This window comes from Danio rerio, chromosome 17, assembly GCF_049306965.1.
Source record: "Danio rerio strain Tuebingen ecotype United States chromosome 17, GRCz12tu, whole genome shotgun sequence".
NCBI classification, from domain to species: Eukaryota; Metazoa; Chordata; class Actinopteri; order Cypriniformes; family Danionidae; genus Danio; species Danio rerio.
Genome location: NC_133192.1, coordinates 26,780,629 through 26,798,439, shown reverse-complemented (window position 1 = coordinate 26,798,439; position 17,811 = coordinate 26,780,629). Strand labels below are relative to the sequence as shown.

The 17,811-nt window shown below is 34.4% G+C and overlaps 2 protein-coding genes across 10 annotated transcripts in view; one reads left to right on the top strand and one right to left on the bottom strand.

The window, feature by feature from the left end:
• Nucleotides 1–17,811, bottom strand: part of zgc:154055 — a 63,500-nt gene that overhangs the window by 9,321 nt on the left and 36,368 nt on the right. For 2 of the 8 annotated variants that reach the window (XM_009293091.5, XM_017351655.4), the window contains exons 1-5: nucleotides 8,343–8,777; nucleotides 6,716–6,827; nucleotides 3,671–3,796; nucleotides 865–1,038; nucleotides 537–754 (exon numbers count right to left, since the gene is read on the bottom strand). In XM_009293091.5, the coding sequence (XP_009291366.2) occupies nucleotides 537–754; nucleotides 865–1,038; nucleotides 3,671–3,796; nucleotides 6,716–6,827; nucleotides 8,343–8,530 (818 nt within the window). In that variant the 5' untranslated portion in view covers nucleotides 8,531–8,777. 8 annotated transcript variants of the gene reach the window in all.
• Nucleotides 10,400–16,670, top strand: fam167b (family with sequence similarity 167 member B). Of its 2 annotated transcripts, XR_012393407.1 has the most exons (3): nucleotides 10,400–10,767; nucleotides 12,690–14,769; nucleotides 14,880–16,670. XR_012393407.1 is itself a non-coding variant. In XM_001923369.8 (2 exons), the coding sequence occupies exons 1-2, from the start codon at nucleotides 10,462–10,464 to the stop codon at nucleotides 12,951–12,953; spliced, it is 570 nt and encodes a 189-aa protein (XP_001923404.1). In that variant the 5' UTR covers nucleotides 10,400–10,461; the 3' UTR covers nucleotides 12,954–16,670. The 2 variants fall into 2 exon arrangements, 1 of the variants encoding a protein (XP_001923404.1); XM_001923369.8 differs by having other exon boundaries at nucleotides 12,690–16,670.

Here is a 17,811-nt window from a genome sequence, read left to right as displayed (position 1 = left end):
TTTATGTTGTCTGCTGCCTGCCGGTACTGACCATTCGTCTGTTATTTGACCATGACTCTGGATTCCTTGTATACATCTGTTTGCCCCCGTTTTGACCATTGCTTGCCTGATCGTTCCCTGTTCAATAAACCCTGCATTTGGATCTACACTCCTTTGTCAGCGTCCCCTTCACATTACAGAAGACTCAGCCAAGTCGTGTGTGTGTGTGCTGTTAATAAAGTCAATCTAATCAGTTCATTAGCAGCTTCCAGCCGTGTGTGTGCGTTATCAACAGAATGAGGAACAGGTGGGTGTGAGCGGTGCATGACGGGATATGTAGTTCTTTTGCAATCTGCATGTTTACCAACAATCTGCAGATCGCTGGTGACCATAACAATATGTTTTTTGACTCTCAAAGTGTTGGCAACTGTTAACTTTAAAAAAGTCATATATTGGATGGCATTAGGCTTAATTAATTAACAGCAAATTCTTATTTTTGGGAGAACTATTTCTTTAATTTTAGACAATTTATGAAGACTTTTTATAATCCCTTTCACCTTTCATGGTGCCTATGGATTCTCTTCCAGTTGTTATAAGAGGATTTGGACTCAAAACCTCCTCCTGTCATCCGGGCCTGCTGGGCTTGTTGGGCAGAGCGCAGATCAATGATGTAACCCATCTCTGACCCATCAATCACGGCCTGGAGAACTAGTTCATCCTCCCTACACCTCTTCCTGTTGGCTCCTGTCAAAGGCTGACTGCTTCGCATGATTACCTAGATGAGCACAAATTGATTCAACAAAACGTTTATAAATTTGGGAATTTGGACACAGCAACAGTTACACACATTTATGTTTTCTATACAGGAAAACATCCCACACTCACCATTCTGTTTCGGTGATGACAGTAGGAGAGGACAGGAAATCTGCTGCCCTGTCTGAAGCGGGCAGACCGGACCAACTTGTCATCATCAACCTCACGAGGCACAATGACCGCACTTGGATACGATGGGCATACAGAATAATCCGAGTTCACTGTACTCACTCTCCACTTGTCCCACTGCTCACAGACAGATGCACATAATATGAAAATAACTACATTTAATAAGACATGTTACAGTGAGTAAAATATAATGAACACATGGGTTAATATAATACCAATATTTAGTAAACCTAAAGAAATTATCTTGATGAGATCAAATGTAATGATGTTAACTCTTTAGTTTAGGTCACAATTCACACTATTACCTACTGACTTATAACCTGCCTATAATTAAGATATGAACTGTTTATTAGTAGTTCATTATAGTAGTAAAGTATTATCTTAATCTGCACCCTTAACCCTACCCAAAACCTCAACCCAACTTCTTTCTAACTATTATTAAAGAGCTCATTAGTAGTTTATTACAGGGGTTCCCAAACTTTTTAGCCCGCTACCCCCAAAATAACAATGCCAGTGACTTGCGACCCCCAATATTTTCTATTTGTTATATATATATATATATATATATATATATATATATATATATATATATATATATATATATATATACACACACACACACACACACACACACACACACACACACACATGTATATATATATATATATATATATATATATATATATATATATATATATATATATATATATATATATATATATATATATATAAATAAATATATATATAACCTTGCATGCAACAGCGCACACACCCAAATGACCCAAGTCTATTCTTCATTTAGTTTTGGAGAACGTCACTCTGAGGCCTTCCTCTATATTCAGTCATGGCCTTTACTTTTAAAGTATGTGAGTGTTGTAAAGATGTCAGAAAGTTTAAGCTTGTGCCATAAAATCAATCTGTTGCATGCAGGGCTTAATATGTGTCGGCACAAGCCGGATGCAGATCCAGCATAATCTGATCCGGCACTTTCATTTTATAGATCCCCCTCCTCCACCGCCCGCTCATCACTTTCTTCCAAGACTCCCCAAACCATCTTCACTTTCGTCCACAATGTAACCTGTTACAGTATCCTTTTTTGGACTCTTGAAGGCCTTAGATTGTTTTGTAGTTGATCTTCATTTCCTATAATCCTTTGCACTTCTGATTATATTATGTTACAGCTGTTTCTTGTTTGTAATTCATCCCTGTCTTTATAAACTCCTTTATCTCGCGTTTTAGTTGCCGATTTAGTTTGTCCCTCACGTCTGGCTTATTTTCTGATTATTGTTTGTTTTGTTAGCACTTATACCCAGTTTAGTATATGCAATTTTTTTTTTAATTGTTTTTGTTAGCACTCTTGCCCTGTTTTTGTATTAGCTTATTTTTTATTTTTTTTGTCAGTTCTTTTGTCTGGACTCATTTCTATATTTTTTGTATCTTGCTTGTTGTTCCTGTGCAAGATTGGGATTATCCTTTGTTTATTTTGGTCTAAATAAATTGCTGCACATGTACTTTTATGTTCAGTGATTTCTCCATATCGTGACAGATGGCTTTTTATTTGCAAGTTGTTGTAGGTTTTTTAATGTAAATATTATTTTTTATATTCTATAGGTTATAGATAAAATATGGTTAGTCTAATGGTTTAATAAAATGAATTTGATTTTTGGAAATCAAATCCTGAAACCCCCATTTGAGAACCACTGGTTTGTTAGACTCATAGTGTTACTGACATCTTTCTGAGAGATATTCGTTCATGGTAATGTCATCTTTACTATAATTAAAAAAATGCAAAAGGAATGATCATATTCCATCATTTGATAACATTTTTTCAAAACTTCAAATAAAATTACTGTGATTAAAAGATTTTTCCCCAAAAAATTGACAGTTTGTCAAAATAATTAATTGAAAATTACCATTCCATCAAAAAAAGTCGCTATTCCACCAAATAAAAAAGTCGCTATTCCACCAAATAAAAAAATCGCTATTCCACCAAATAAAAAAAAAAATCGCTATTCCACCAAATTTTTATTTCTTAACTTTTCCTAAGTTAAAACATTGATTTTGTGTGATGAATATAATAAATATAAACTAGTTTAAAATCTTTTTTTGTAATTTTGACTTGAATTTAGTAATTTTATGCACAATGGATGAATAAAAAGTAGTTTACACAAATAAACAAAAATAGTGTTTTACTCAAACATAAAACTATAAATACTTAATGCAGATAAACTGGGAATAACCAGCTCTCTCTTAAGGATATAAAACCAAAAAAACTCATGGTTCAAAATGTTGTGCCGATCATCATGGACTAGAAGTAGACCATCTACAGCTATAGAAACAAATGAAAGGCTATGAAACTACTATGAGATAGTGTGTGACAATGAAAGCTAAAGAGAAAAAGCAAAAGTTACTGTTACCAGCAGAAATACAAAGATTGCTGCAAAAGATAAACGAAAAATGACTAACTATAAAAAAGGACACTACATTTTCCTCCTGTGAGTTTAAGTGTCACTCATGTCTCACAACTGCTTTCAGTTTCCTGTGGCAAAACAAAGTGCTTCCTGTTTGTGTTCTTTTTTCAGGAAATGAAACAATAGCTTACATCATGTAACACTTCACATTAGAGTAATGATTCAGGCCAGCATTCGTTTGTGTTATTGCAAGTGTTTCTAAAAACAGGATAAAAAACAGAGTGAGAGTAACTGAAGGAAAGGGAACAGAAAGTGAAAGAGAGAAAAACGCAGCTCACCAGCCTTTCTGTTTGCTTGTAATATTGCTCTGTTGAGGACAACCCCCATGGGCCATGCAGAGCAAGGTGTGACGGTCTGTAGAAGAAGGGATACATCTCTGTCACACTTTCCAGAGATGAGAGAGCCTTCGGAGATAAGAGCATATCACAACCCACTCACATGTATACAGCTGAAGCAGGCAAACTAGTTTTATATAAGGTCCTGTTATTGTGTAGTGAAAAGACTGACCTTATACTCAGAATCCATGCTTAAAATGCAATTTGCATTAATCATAGTATTTAGAATTTTCCCGAATGCTCTGCTTTAAATGACTGAGATAGCATTTTAGCCATTACAGATGTTTCATTTTTGGTTTCAGCTGATATTGAACATCTAATTGTTCATTTCCCTTACTTTTTTACATTTGGATGAAACATTTGCTCATTAGAAGTTAGTCTTTCCTTCATTCATTCATTCATTCATTTTCATTTAGCTTAGTTAGTTGTTTATCAAGGGTCGCCAAAGTGGAATGAACCAACAACTATTATCTGCGCAGCAGATGCTCTTCCAGCTGCAACCGGTACTGGGAAACTTTGACTGTTAACAGCTGAATGCTAAAAAAAAGCAGATCTAGAAATTAATTTTAAAATTCCAAACTGTATTTATGATGCCTGAATTTAGAATTCTACATGTATTTCAATAGAGTACAGTGTTACACTTTGCCACAGTTGTATATTCACTGCAAAAACGTCCAGTAAAATACCACATATATTTTTTACACTTCACTACAGTAATATAAGCTGCATTGTGGACAATTTTAAAACTTTTACAGTAACTTACTGCTTATTAAGAATTTACCATATTCTACTGTAATCAAAGTAATCTAATACTGCTACTGTAGTTGAAGCCAAAAATGAGAACTGTCTTAATTAACATCTCGTATTGAAAATTGTATATAAAATAGATTGATGGATGAAAATTACTTTTTAAAATGATTTAAAATGGTATACAATATAATAACATTCCAGGAAGCAAAGAATTCTGGCCCAGATTTGACACATAGCTGGCACAGCAGGCATGCATCCGGCACTGGCATTCAGAATGTGTTTTGCAGAGGTGGCACAGTCTTTAAGGTGGCACACAAGACTTGAGCCACATATCCAATGTAGTATTTGGGCCAGATGTTACAAATTTATATGTGGGTCATGTAAGTTTGGCCTATCTTGACTCACTTTTAAAATACATATAAATTATTTTTGAGTAAAGAAAAAATTCTACCAATCGGGTTGCTTCGAGAAAAAGAACGGCCATAATGCTTCATGAGTTGATCAAATTCATTGCAGTCGTGACACAGCAACATATCTGGCCCAGTTCACACCCAGTTATGGGTTATTTACTTAGCTGAGACTTGGCCGAGATATGGTCCATGTTTGGCCCTTGTATGGAAGCCAGACTTGGTCCAATCATGTACCGTGATTCACTCTGGCATGTGGGCCAACCAAAAGCCTGTGTGGGCCAGATCTGAGAATTTATGCTATATAGGATATATAATAACACTGGAAAGTAAATAATTGTTGTACATGATCTCATCACTTGTTTGGAATGTAAAACATTCAATAGTAAATACTAAATAAAGGTTTTGTTTTGCCAGTGTAATCTTTAAACATTGTCGTACTGTGAATTTAAAATGTGATAAAGGGCATTATACCATAAAAAAGAAGTTGTGGTAAGGCTATTTTACTGTAAAATGAATTTGCAGTAGGGCCCTACTACTGTAAAACACCTTTAAAGGTATGCTACTGTAAAGTAGCGGTTGTGGTAAATAGCTTGCAACAGTGCTGCCTGTAAGTTACTGCAAAAATACACTAAAATGTCTAACAGTGTACAGAATTTAACATCAGCTGACCCTTTTCAGCGATAACATGAAATTAATAACAGACAAAAGCAGAAGTGTAATATCTGTTGACTCAAACTGTACAGTATTGGTGTATTATTAAATAACCCTGTTTAAAAAGTTGCTGTTAAATTAAATGCCACATCCAAATGCACAAATGGTTCAGAATAATCAGAATTCCAAAATTTTAAATAAAATAGTTAAATGCCATTAACAAGTTTAATGTCTGTAAATTTTGTCTTGTAATACAAATCAACCCAGGCTCATTCTAAAAACGTACCTTTACATTTATCTCTATATGTTACATTTCTGGAAACAGTTAAATACGTCCCAGGAGCTGTTTATTTGCAGTTTTTGTCATTGTGAATCCACTAGAGGCCGCTGTGTACGCTTTGTCATATCTCAAATTTCTTTCACGAGTGCCATTCACGCCTGTTGTTCTCGCGTGAATCCACCAGAGGCTGGCCTTGACTGACTATTTGACTGAATGACTGACTGACCAATCGACTGACCCACTTTCCTCCTTCCTTAAAATTAACCAATTGTATTTTCAAAAGCCCAGATGGATCCACCCACTTCCCTAAACCCAACCGTCAATTTTAAAAAGCAATCCAGAAAAAGAAAAGCCCTTGCCTGATTTTAACCACATTTTCAGATTTTACTACATTCTCACCCTGTTATTTAGTTGTTTATTTTTTGGATTCTGTTTTTTTCTTACCCGATTTCTGGAATTCTGGAATCAAACCCCGTCCTCGTGTTCAACTACTCTCTGCAACTCAAGTCTGCTGACATATATGTCAAGCTAACTGGACAAACTGGTAGCAAAAATAGTAGAAGGGAAAGCCATCCACAAGGAGGTAAGTGGTCAGCTGGTAAGAGCGAAAAGGAACGGCATCATACCACCCTGTAGTGTTTGTTTTTAAAATGAAACGCAGCCATAAATAATTCTGGCTTCATAATTCGCAATCTCCAGAGACGTATAGGCTTTCAGAATGAGCCTATGTTGAATCAAATAAATGTAACCTTGGTGAAACATACACAGTTTCTCTCAAATAATATACAGTCCTTACAGTCACCAAACCATTGATCGGTACAGTACACATAAAAATTAGCAACATTACTACTTATCCCTGTCTCACAAACAGCTAATAATAATAACTGCATTTAGTACCTCTATAGAACTGGCAATGTTCAGACATTCCTCCATTCCAGGAATTTCCAGCTGAAGAACAAGCAGGTCCTTACATTTAATGGTGATTGTACCGGAGGATTGTCCAACAGCCCTGAATTAGACACATATGCACAACACCCCCACCCATTTTTAAGTACATGTTTTCTCACATTCTCCGATTCCATACTATCGTCCCCACTGGGGCCTCACAAGAGACGGAAGCAGGAAGCAAAAACAAGCCATGTGCATAAGACTAGCAGAGAAACAGTAACATCAACTGAAAGCTCTAAATATAACATTTAGCTCTATATATAACTTTTAATGTAAGCTAAGAGTACACCGCATTGGATCTCATTGGATTTAGAACATATACATAACTGTTTCTGGTTTGCATGAAACACAAAAAAGCATGGTCGGTTGTGCAAATGCTCATTGCAAAGCATAGATGATCTTGCAAAATATTCTGTTTTTCATCTCTGCCATAAGCGTTGATTGCCAGCGCAGCTCATTTTAGAAGTCGTCTTTTTATTCTCAAATGACGCTCAACTCCTTTGAAGCATTTCTGTATAATTTAACAGCAGAAGGCAAATCAGAATAAAACGGCGGCTTCAGTGAGCAATATAAGTCCACAAATCAAACACTGGGCCGGTTTTTGTACCTTGGGTATCCAAAAAGATTCTCGACACTGACACGCAGGAAAGGTGATGGGTAAAATTAGAGAAAGAAAGAATTAGAGTTAATTATTACAGAAGCAGATCACTTCATGGCTCAAAACACACACACACACACACACACACACACACACACACACACACACAAACACAATTGTCTTTGACGATCTGCTGTAATTATGATGTAAGACTTAAAGAAAAGATGCACAGAATAATTAGAATATGAATTATGCATTTACAAAGAACAGAAGTATTATTTTACTGTAATTAAAAGCAGAACATGTTTTAGCATTGATCAACAGTACATACAAATTCATGCGGTGCTTGAAACGAAGTAAAAATAATTGATCTTCAATCTAAGTTAAATCAGATCAAAATTCATGGTCGCACTTTAAAGTATCCATGCTTAATATGTACTTACAGTAAACTTACTTAAGAAAGTACAGTTATATAATAAGTAAATGGCTTAAGGTTATGTTCAGTGGTAGGTTTTGGGATAGTATCTATAGTTATCACCCAGTTTATCTCATGATAAGAACACAGGATGTAGGCTTAAGGCGAAAAAACACTCCTAAAATATTATTTAACACCACTAAATCCACCTAATTATATATATTTATCCCAACAAAGCCAAATTTATGAAATAGACCAGTAACAACAAGTTACATCTGCAGGTGCCACTATTTAAAGCTGCCGTAAGATGGTCTATATTGGTGTCTAAATGGGTTTTAAGCATTTTTTACTAGTTAGACATCAGTTAAGACCAGAGTGGCCTTGCAAGGAGAGCTTCATAAACCAGATAAAACCAACTAACCATCCTAAACTATTTTCTTGTTTAAGCTGTTTATCTTTTTTCCACTACTTGTGTACACGCATCCATTGTTAATAACCTAATAAATAACCATATTATAATAACCTAAAAAACTAAGCTCTGATGAGAGCATCAGTCTGTCTACCTTTTCTCAATGGCATCGATGTTCTTGAGGAGCAAGAGAAGTTGCCAGGAAGCTTCATCCTTTCTGTCGGAGAACAGAAGGTGGTGGCTGGTCACACACAGGGTTCCTCTGAGCGCTGGATGGAAAGGTCTTCTCAGGGTAACATCTTCAACATTAGCAGTCTTGATGTGCTCCGACGACAGCTCCATTTCTCTGCGACAGCAACCACCATCTGGTGTTTCTCACGCTTTGAGTTTAGAAAGCTGGTGAGCCACTGTACTATGTCTTCCGCAATTGACATTAACTATCCTGTAGAAATCTCTGCCCCAGCCCGTTATGTTACAGGGCTATATTATAAAACTCACCGGTATTTGGCAACTATAAACCGCCGACAGTGCGCGAGCAGCAGGAGGTGTGTCGGTCGTGCGCTTCATAAAGCCTGGTTAAGCGTTTGCCTCTACTTTCGTTTCCGTTCAGTATTTAAGCCCCAGCCCCTCCTCTGTTTTTTCAGGTTTTTCTTTTGTTATTACTGTTGTCTTGTGGCAATTTCTTTAGTCACACTTCCTGAAAGTTCAGATTATACTGATGCACAATCAAAAAAAAAAAAAAAAAAAAAAAAAAAAAAAAAAAAAAAATCAAATGTAGTTAGCATATTTTACAACAGCCATCCTAATAAGTTGTGTATTATTTTTTTTAAGTATAGGCTATTACCTTTCATTTTTCCCTATTTTTTTATTTGTCTTAACCATAGAAAAGAAAAATCAATAGCACAGTTAATTTCAAGACGCTTAAATATATTTAGCCCAGTTTCCTGCATTTATACTGTTAAAAATATTATAAATTAAACTAAATAATACTAGGAAAACATTCTGTTTCTAATAGGCTATCACATTTGCCCTAGTAATTAGTCTTGTATTTATTTATTAATACATTTATTTTAGTAGCATTTTATTGTTGTTATGTTACGTCGCTTGTTTTTGTAATTATAATGATATATTTTATTTATTATTTTTGCATTGTTAGCATTTTTACACACTCCTTTTGCACATATAACCTACATTTTCATTTGGCTTTAAAAACTAAAAAAATTCAAATACTTCTCTTGCAATTTCTCAACATCAGCAGACGATGGAGACATTGTGTCAAAAAAGAAAGAACAAAGTTATCACAAAGTGACTGTTTTTAAATCTCATGTAGCCCATTGTTTTTGGATTTTCTTATTCATTTGCATTTAGTACTTAATCCGTTATTAATGTATAGCTTTTGGTACATTTTAATGCTATTTTAATTTAATCCAATTTTATCTGAGCAACAGATTTTATCTCATTATAATAATAAAATAATATATATATATATATTATATATATATATATATATATATATATATATATATATATATATATATATTATATATATATATATATATATTATATAATTATATAATTATATATAATTATTTCATCATATGAAAATAGTTTAAACACATTTTATACCCTAATTTAAGCAAACCCCCAGCATACATAAACTGACCGATTATAGCTAATTCACGGAAAAGCTCAATTTCTCAGCAACAGCACAAGATGGAGACATTCTGACATAAATCAATTTTAAGGAATTTCAAATTGGCATCGAAGCAATAGCTTACAAAGTCTATACTGTAGAGCTGATTAGAGAAGCTGTGCGCGTTTGAGCCAGAATGACCAAAGCCTAATTACGCTAAATATTCAGAACTTTGTCTCTCATCTTAATGCTTTTATCAAATCAGATGGTCTGGTGAAAACTGTCAATTTTTTAAACCACGCACCTGTGTGGTTTTTACGTGTGAAGTTAAACGTGTTACTGACCCTGTGACACTTGAAAATTTCCACATAAAATTGTCTTCAGCAGTGGGTTTTAAGTGCGAGTTTAAACCGATGTATTCCTGACCCTGTGACTCCACAGTAGCTCCACAAGAGCACGAAATGTTGCGTCTAGCCGCAACATTCAAGTTCAGACGGTCTAAATTTCTCTGTTATTAGTCTGCATAACATGGGCGGTCACTTTTCTGTCTATATAAACACTAGCAGAGCACACCTCTTGAGATTAATGACCGGAGTGCGCACATGATCATGCGCAGCGCACATGTCTGAGCAGCACAGAGATGGAGTTCAGAGAACTGGGAGCGGATGAGGGCTCTGAGGGAGATACGGAGGATCTGGATAGTGTCAAAGCCCTGACCGAGAAACTCAAACTCCAGACACGCAGACCGTCCTACCTGGAGTGGAAGGAGCGACTGCAGTCTCAGCCGTGGACTGATGGAGCTGCGCACGGTTCAAATGTCGGCAGCCCGGGCTCTGTGGAGAAGGACAGCCAAATGTCAGACATCTGGAAAGATGGCATGCCTTATAAGAACATATGTGGATTTGACACTATAGACGACGCGTTAGAGTGGCTCAGAAGCGAACTGGTATTGTATTTATGTTTCTTTTGTTTTTACTTGAAACTTTTTGACAAAGTAGTTCACCCAAAACTGAGGATTCTGTCATCATTTACTCACACTTTAATCTTTCAAAACTTGTTTGTATCTGTTGAACACTAAAGAAGATATTTTGAATAAAGCTGAAAAACCTGTAACCACTGGTATCCTTAGTAGCCTATTTGGTTTTTCCCACTATGGAAGTTGATGGTTACAGGTTTTCAGCTTTTTTTCAAAGCATCTTCTTTATTGTTTAACAGAAGAATAAAACACAGAAAAGTTTAGAACAACCTGAGGAAGAATAAATAGAGGGTAAATTATCCCTTTTTGGTTAATATATCTAATGTTGAATTAATTCTATCTATCTACTCTATATTGGGTATCAAATTTAGTAGACGGCCGTTGCCCTGCAGTTTAGTTCCGACCCTGCTTCAACACACTTACCTGTAGGTTTCAAACAAGCCCAAAGGACTCAATTAGTTTGATCAGGTGTGTTTTAATTGGGTAGGCACTAAGAGTTTGACACCTTTGATTTATATAACTAAGTCTGTCTGTCTGTCTGTCTATCAATCTATCTGCCTGTCATTTGTTCAAAATTTGGGTCATTTTGGAAACAATTTCTCATAATGGCAGGACTAAAAACTTGAGTATATTGTACAAAAACATACTGATAAGCAACTAATCCTGCAATATGAACAATAGTAAAAAAGAAAATTGAACAGCTTACTTTTACTCAAATCTATAAAAGTACAAGGTATTTTATTCCATAAACACTGTAAAAAATACTTTATGAAAAAATGCGGAAACTGACAATTAAATATTGAATCAAAAAATTACTTCCCAATGGTTTTAGATTAATTTTGCAAGGTTTATTTTGTAGAAATCTTCAATGTATTTGTTATTTTAATGTTTTTTCACAAAATTGCATAAATAAATAAAGAAATGTGGCAGTGTTTTAGTGTATCATTATCTAGTATATTTTATTCATTTTCTTTTGGGTCAACAGAGAATAAGCAATTTACTTTAGCAATGTAACAAGTTGCTTTAGCAATGTAAATTTCCCAATATACATTTTAAATGAGGTAAAACCAAAAGTGCATTCTGCAACAGTTTAAATTATTCAGTCGGGCCAATAAAATGATTGGGCAGATTTAGGGTTTTTTTAATTGTCTCAACACATTATTTCTCATTGAGCCAATGTTAACAGGCTTTTGCTACAATTGAAAAAAGTCAGTTTGAATATCATTTGGAACAATTGAAAAATTTAGATATGACCAGTTACTAAAAAAATTTGAGTTTGGGCAGTAATATTTTTTACAGTGATGGTCACTTGGTTTTTAAAAACACTTTTGATAATTTCATATAAAACATAGTCAGGGTTATTGCAATGAATAATGAATTTTTGGTCTTAAATTAAAAGATTTGTGTGTATTTAAACATAACTGTAAATGTGTCAAAACATGGCACCCTTTTCTCCTTCTTAATTAAATATATTTTACAGAATACAACAAAATGTTTTCCTCAAACAATTATAAATCACAACACAGAGGAATATAGACTTTTCAAATAGTATCTTGATGGAAATACTATAAAACACATACTTTAACAGATCAGCACTTGTCCAAAGCAGTTATTTGTATTTGTCTAAAGAGCCAGACTGTTGTAAAGCATTGCCAACTGATCATGAAATCTGGCATTGTGCGACAGGTGGCAGGACTCCATTCTCTTGGCATATTCCACTTAAATACCACACAGGTGCAGAAACTTGAGTGGGTGTTTGACAGAAAGTTGTGCCCAATTCCATGTGTGAAAGCTGACTAATTTAATCTTTTAATTAGTGCTGGTCTGCCAGAGCACAGTGAAATGTGCGCTAAACATCTCCCTCACTTTCATTCTCTTGTATTTGTCTTCAGAGGGAGATGCAGATGCAGGATAACCGTCTGGCGCGCCAGTTGATCCGCTTACGAGTGGAGATCCACAGGCTTAAGGTGGAGCAGGTGTGCCACCGCCACAAAGAGATGCTGGATGACGCCACGTATGAGCTGGAGGAGTGTGAGGAAGACTCAGACCTACTGTGTGACATCCCCATGAAAGCCGCCTTCACTCTTTCCACACCTCTCAAACATCTGGGTCTCACCAAGATGAACCTCAACTCCAGACGATTCTCACTCTGTTGAAAGATGAGGTTATGAGAGACTCAACTGAGTACACAACTTTTTATGCAGTGCAGACACTGGAAGCCAATTTTGGTGTTAAATTAGACTATTTTAAACAATATCATGGTAACATTTTTCAATAAGGTCCCATTAGTTATGTATTATAGGGATAGTTCACCCAAAAATGAAAATCTCCTCACCATTTAGACACACTTGATTGGTTCTAAACTTTCATGACTATCTTTCTTTTAAAACAAGAATGGGTGAATTATACCTTTATCTACATTGAACAGCATTAAGGGTGAAATGCTAAAAAGTAAAATAAAATTGTCCAACTGATGTAGAAGTAGTACACTTTCAAATGTCCCTACAACATGATTTAAGTTATACGATCTTTAGGTAAGATTGCAATACATGAAGTTACATTTTTTAGGCTTATCTGACTCATATAACATGCCTTATAACAGGAATTGTCTAAATGATTAAGATATCCAAATTACAAATTATTACTGATATTATCATCGTATTATAATCATGCCGTAATGCAAACTACTAAGTTTTGTCTTAAATTTAGCTGATTTGAATTTAACCTTTTGAAAATCTGAAATATTAGGCATATAAGAGTGATTCGTGCATATCTACTAGTGCACATTAATTAGTTCTGACTAGAATTACACCTACAGTTTCCTTCAGATTTTTGTCACTCATCCCTAGTTGCAGTGTTTATTAATCTTTGTTAGTTTACTATTCATAGTTTATGTCTATAACTCTTAAAAAATAATTTATTGGCATTGAAACATTTTTTTATATATATTAAATTGTTTTTTTTACACTGGGAAGAATGGTTCGCTTCACTAAAAAGTTCTTTGTGGAACAAAAAAAAAAGCAGTTCTACACAGTAAAAGATATCTGTTAACTAACAGTTTCCATATTTTGTGATTTACAAGTGTTTTCTGTTTGTTTACAGTTGTGAATTGCATTATGGGACCTTCATTTCTGCTCTGTCCACTTTTGATGTGGAAAGTCCAACTCTGCAGTTTAACAAAGTTACCTTTACAGTTAAATTATAAGAAATAATACATAGAGAAATAAGTCTGTAAAATTACTGAAAATGTACTGGCAGTTTATTACAAGGTTTTTGTACTGTAATATACAACCAACACATACAATTTATGATTTGAAACTATTAAAAATGTTAATGAAAGTCCCTTTTTCGAACTTTTTAGGGTTAAAAGTTGTTGGATGAAATATTAAGGTCTCATAATGCGATTTAAAAGTATAAATATATGGGGGAAAATGAAAACATGACACAAAATACTGCTAAAATACTGGATATTTTTTGACAGTTTATATAATTGCTGTGAAAAAAACTTTTGGTTTTTCTTGGCACCGTTAGGGTACATTAATAATGTATTATTGTGTTTCAATTACAGTTTTTCTCAGTCGCTTTGGTGCATTTCTCAGATCAGAATTGAAATTTGCAAACAGTAAGTGCATTTCTCAAAACAGCGCTTACAAATAGGAAAACACCATGGATTAGCTGCGAAAGCCAGTCTCTTGCTCAATAATGTGAAGATTGAACAAGTAGTTTTGAGAATTTTAATTCTGATCTGAGAAATGGACCAAAGCGATTGAGGAAAAACTGTAACATTGACTAAGATGAATGTTTTAGGCATATTTTTTGTTATAGTTCACGTTAACCGATAACTAAAAAACCTTATTGTTAAGTGTTACCAAATTCACTGAGCCTTACTGACTAGACAACAGGTGATCATAAGAGGAAACCAGCACTACAGCAGCAGTCCTTGATCTGCTGTACAACGATAAAAGCACTAGTGTAAGTCGATTTGCCTCAGCTCAGTGTTTGAAAACATTCTTTAATTAAATTTAACAACATCTGAAGTGACCCGAGAATCAGGAGGAACCTGCTTCTGTGTGTGTGAATAGGTGTGTGATCAACACATATCAGAGAAGGAAACACTGTGTCCTGTCAGGTTGGCTTCGCTCCCGAGCAGCAGCTTCGCAGGAAGTGTGAGTCTGTATTCAGGCATTTTATCACCTTGTCACCTAAACCCTAAAAATAACCAAGAGCTGCATCAAATGAAAGGCCAAACTCAGCTTCTGTTCTGCATGATGTGTCTAAAGTTGAGGGTACGTTTATTGGTTGATGTTTGAGAAACTTTCATTTACACAGTAAGGTCAGTAGGTTTATATGATTTTATAGTGTCGTTTGTACTTCCATAGAATCAATTGAAGTTTGATTTACGTTATTACATGGCATTGGAGATGTGGCACTGTGTTTGTGCTGTATATATTTTGTACAAACCTAAAGAAAAAAAAGCTACCTGATAAAATAAAAACATAACAAAGAGGATCTTTATATTTTAGTAAATATAGTATATTTAGTATATATATACACACACACATAAATATACACAGTGTTGGGGGTAACACATTACAAGTAACGTGAGTTACGTAATAATATTACTTTAATTAATGAGCAGAGTAACAAATTACTTAAAAAAATAAAGAAATAATACTTGAGTTACTTTTTTGGAAATGTAACGAGAGTTACTTTTTATTTGAACTAATTAGCTTTTATACTATAAATTGCTGAATTAAAATTAAAGTAGTCACAACGAATCAAGCAGTCATGAGAGAATGCGTTCATTATTTTGAACGCTTCGAAGAAAATGAAAAGGGTATTATAGTCTCAATGAACAGTGATTTTACTTAAGACAAATAGTACAAACGTAACAAACACATTGCATTAAACTTTCAATAATCGCTATATACGGCATAAATATCTCTGGGGTCAGGACATCTCACATAAAATTATCCTACAATATATTTTTGATGTGTTTTTTTAAGATAAATGTAGGTGTAGGTTATAAAGTGTATTGGTACACTGCAGTGCTCCTCTATTTAAAAAACAAGTTCTGAAAGAGATCAAGCCTCGGCCAGGTAGTAAAACGCAAAAGCAACTCAAAAATAACGTAACACATTACTTACAATAAAAAAGTAACGCAACTAGATACTTTTTTGGAGAGTAACTCAATATTTTAATGCATTACTTTCAAAATGAACTTTTCCCAACACTGTATAAACATATATATGTGTGTGTGTATGTGTGATAGTACGTGAAAAAAATGAAAGAAAAGCCTATTATATTGTTAAAAAATGAAGGATAATGGGCCAATAAACACTGGAGTAATGACCATCACAGGAATAAATAAGGTTTTAAAATATAAAAAAATAGAAATTGAATAAAAACAGCTGATATTTCTTTATATTTCCCTGTTTTATTAAGTATGACTAAAATAAGTACTGTATTTTTGATTAAATACTTGCAGCTTTGGTGAGCAGAAGTTTTTTTCTTCAAATCATTGAAAATAACGTACAGATTCTGTACTTCTGAATGCTCGTGTACTGTATATATTTTTTGATTAATCCAATGTTTGATGAACAGATGTTTAATACATTAAACATGCTTTTCCTTCCAATCATCCTTGCTTAATGAAACTGAAAACAATGACTGACTTTTTAAATAACAGGGCTAAAAACAATTGCCTTAAAAAGCTAAAGAATGAATAAAGATGCCTTAAAGCTCATTTGAAGGGATATGATGATGGAGATTGTAACTTAAAAGATTTAATTTCTATAATGAAATTGTATAATCCTTTGGAACATCACTGTTGCTTTCAATGTTGAAATAAATTCTATATTTGTAAATACCCATATTTGTTTGTCTTATTGATAAAAATGTCCTCATTCATGTACACTGTAAAACCTGATAAGTTAAGTTTGCTTAAACTGTTCGAGGAAACCAACTGCCATAAAGCATTTAATTGAAACAAAATGGTTTGAGTACTGTAAACTTCTATATACAGTACTGTATATTGAAATATACACACATATTATTTGTACTAATATCGTCAAACATTTAGAGTATTTGTAACTTAAACACTGAATTGAGTCCATACAACTATATATTCTAGCAACTGAAATGGTTTGGTATTGCTTCTAGCATCAGTCAACACAAAGAAAACAAATTATAACTCATTTGTTTTGAGTTCTGCTTGATATAATCAGTTTATGAGTTACCATAAATCTTTTTTTTGAGTCAAAGTTACACTTGTTTGAACACATTCAGTCTCGTCTTGCACATACTGACATGATAAAATTAAAATGATATTTATGCAATGCGATCACATGACTAAAAATAAATTAAATTGATCAGAACAGGCTGCGTTTACGCCCATAAAAAAGTCCAACAATGGGCCAGTTTCTGTATTGATTGTAAGTGCGGTGATGGGACTGGCTGACAAAAGCAGGCAATGTGACTGCCAAGAAATGATCTCATCCTGGATAAATATTGGAGAGAGAGAAAGAGAGAGAGAGAGAGAGAGAGGGAAAAAAGAGAGAGTGAGAGCGAGGCATGACAGAGAAAGCTGTCTTTCCTTAAGCTGTTGTCAGCACTGACATTACGCCCTTTTGTAGTTGATATCTCATAAACCCAGTGGCATTAGGGCAAAACCTCCATTGAAGAGCTGCTTTTGATTTCTCCTTCAAACAGAAACACAAACTATTTAGGTCACCTGAGAAGACACAAAAGGTGTATAGTTGTGTTGCGGATACTGATGCCCTCGAGGTCCAGAGGGGAAAACAAACACTCGTGAAAGTGTCAAGCTCTCGTGTAGAGCTTAATCAAACCATCATGATAACCTACTTAGAACTCAAAAGCAAATCTGATAAACACTTTCCTTCTGCATTTTCATCAGTGTTGGATTGTTCTATTGAATAAATAGTCTGTTTGCATAAATGGGATAAATAAACATCAATGCTATTTCCTGGAAATTATTTGGTTAAATTTTTTTAA

Bases quoted from the DNA above. Each gene is read 5' to 3' on its own strand.
- fam167b (XM_001923369.8), top strand. From the start codon at position 10,462: ATGGAGTTCAGAGAACTGGGAGCGGATGAGGGCTCTGAGGGAGATACG. The intron at 10,768-12,689 runs GTATTGTATTTA...ATTTGTCTTCAG, and splicing joins AGTGGCTCAGAAGCGAACTG to AGGGAGATGCAGATGCAGGA.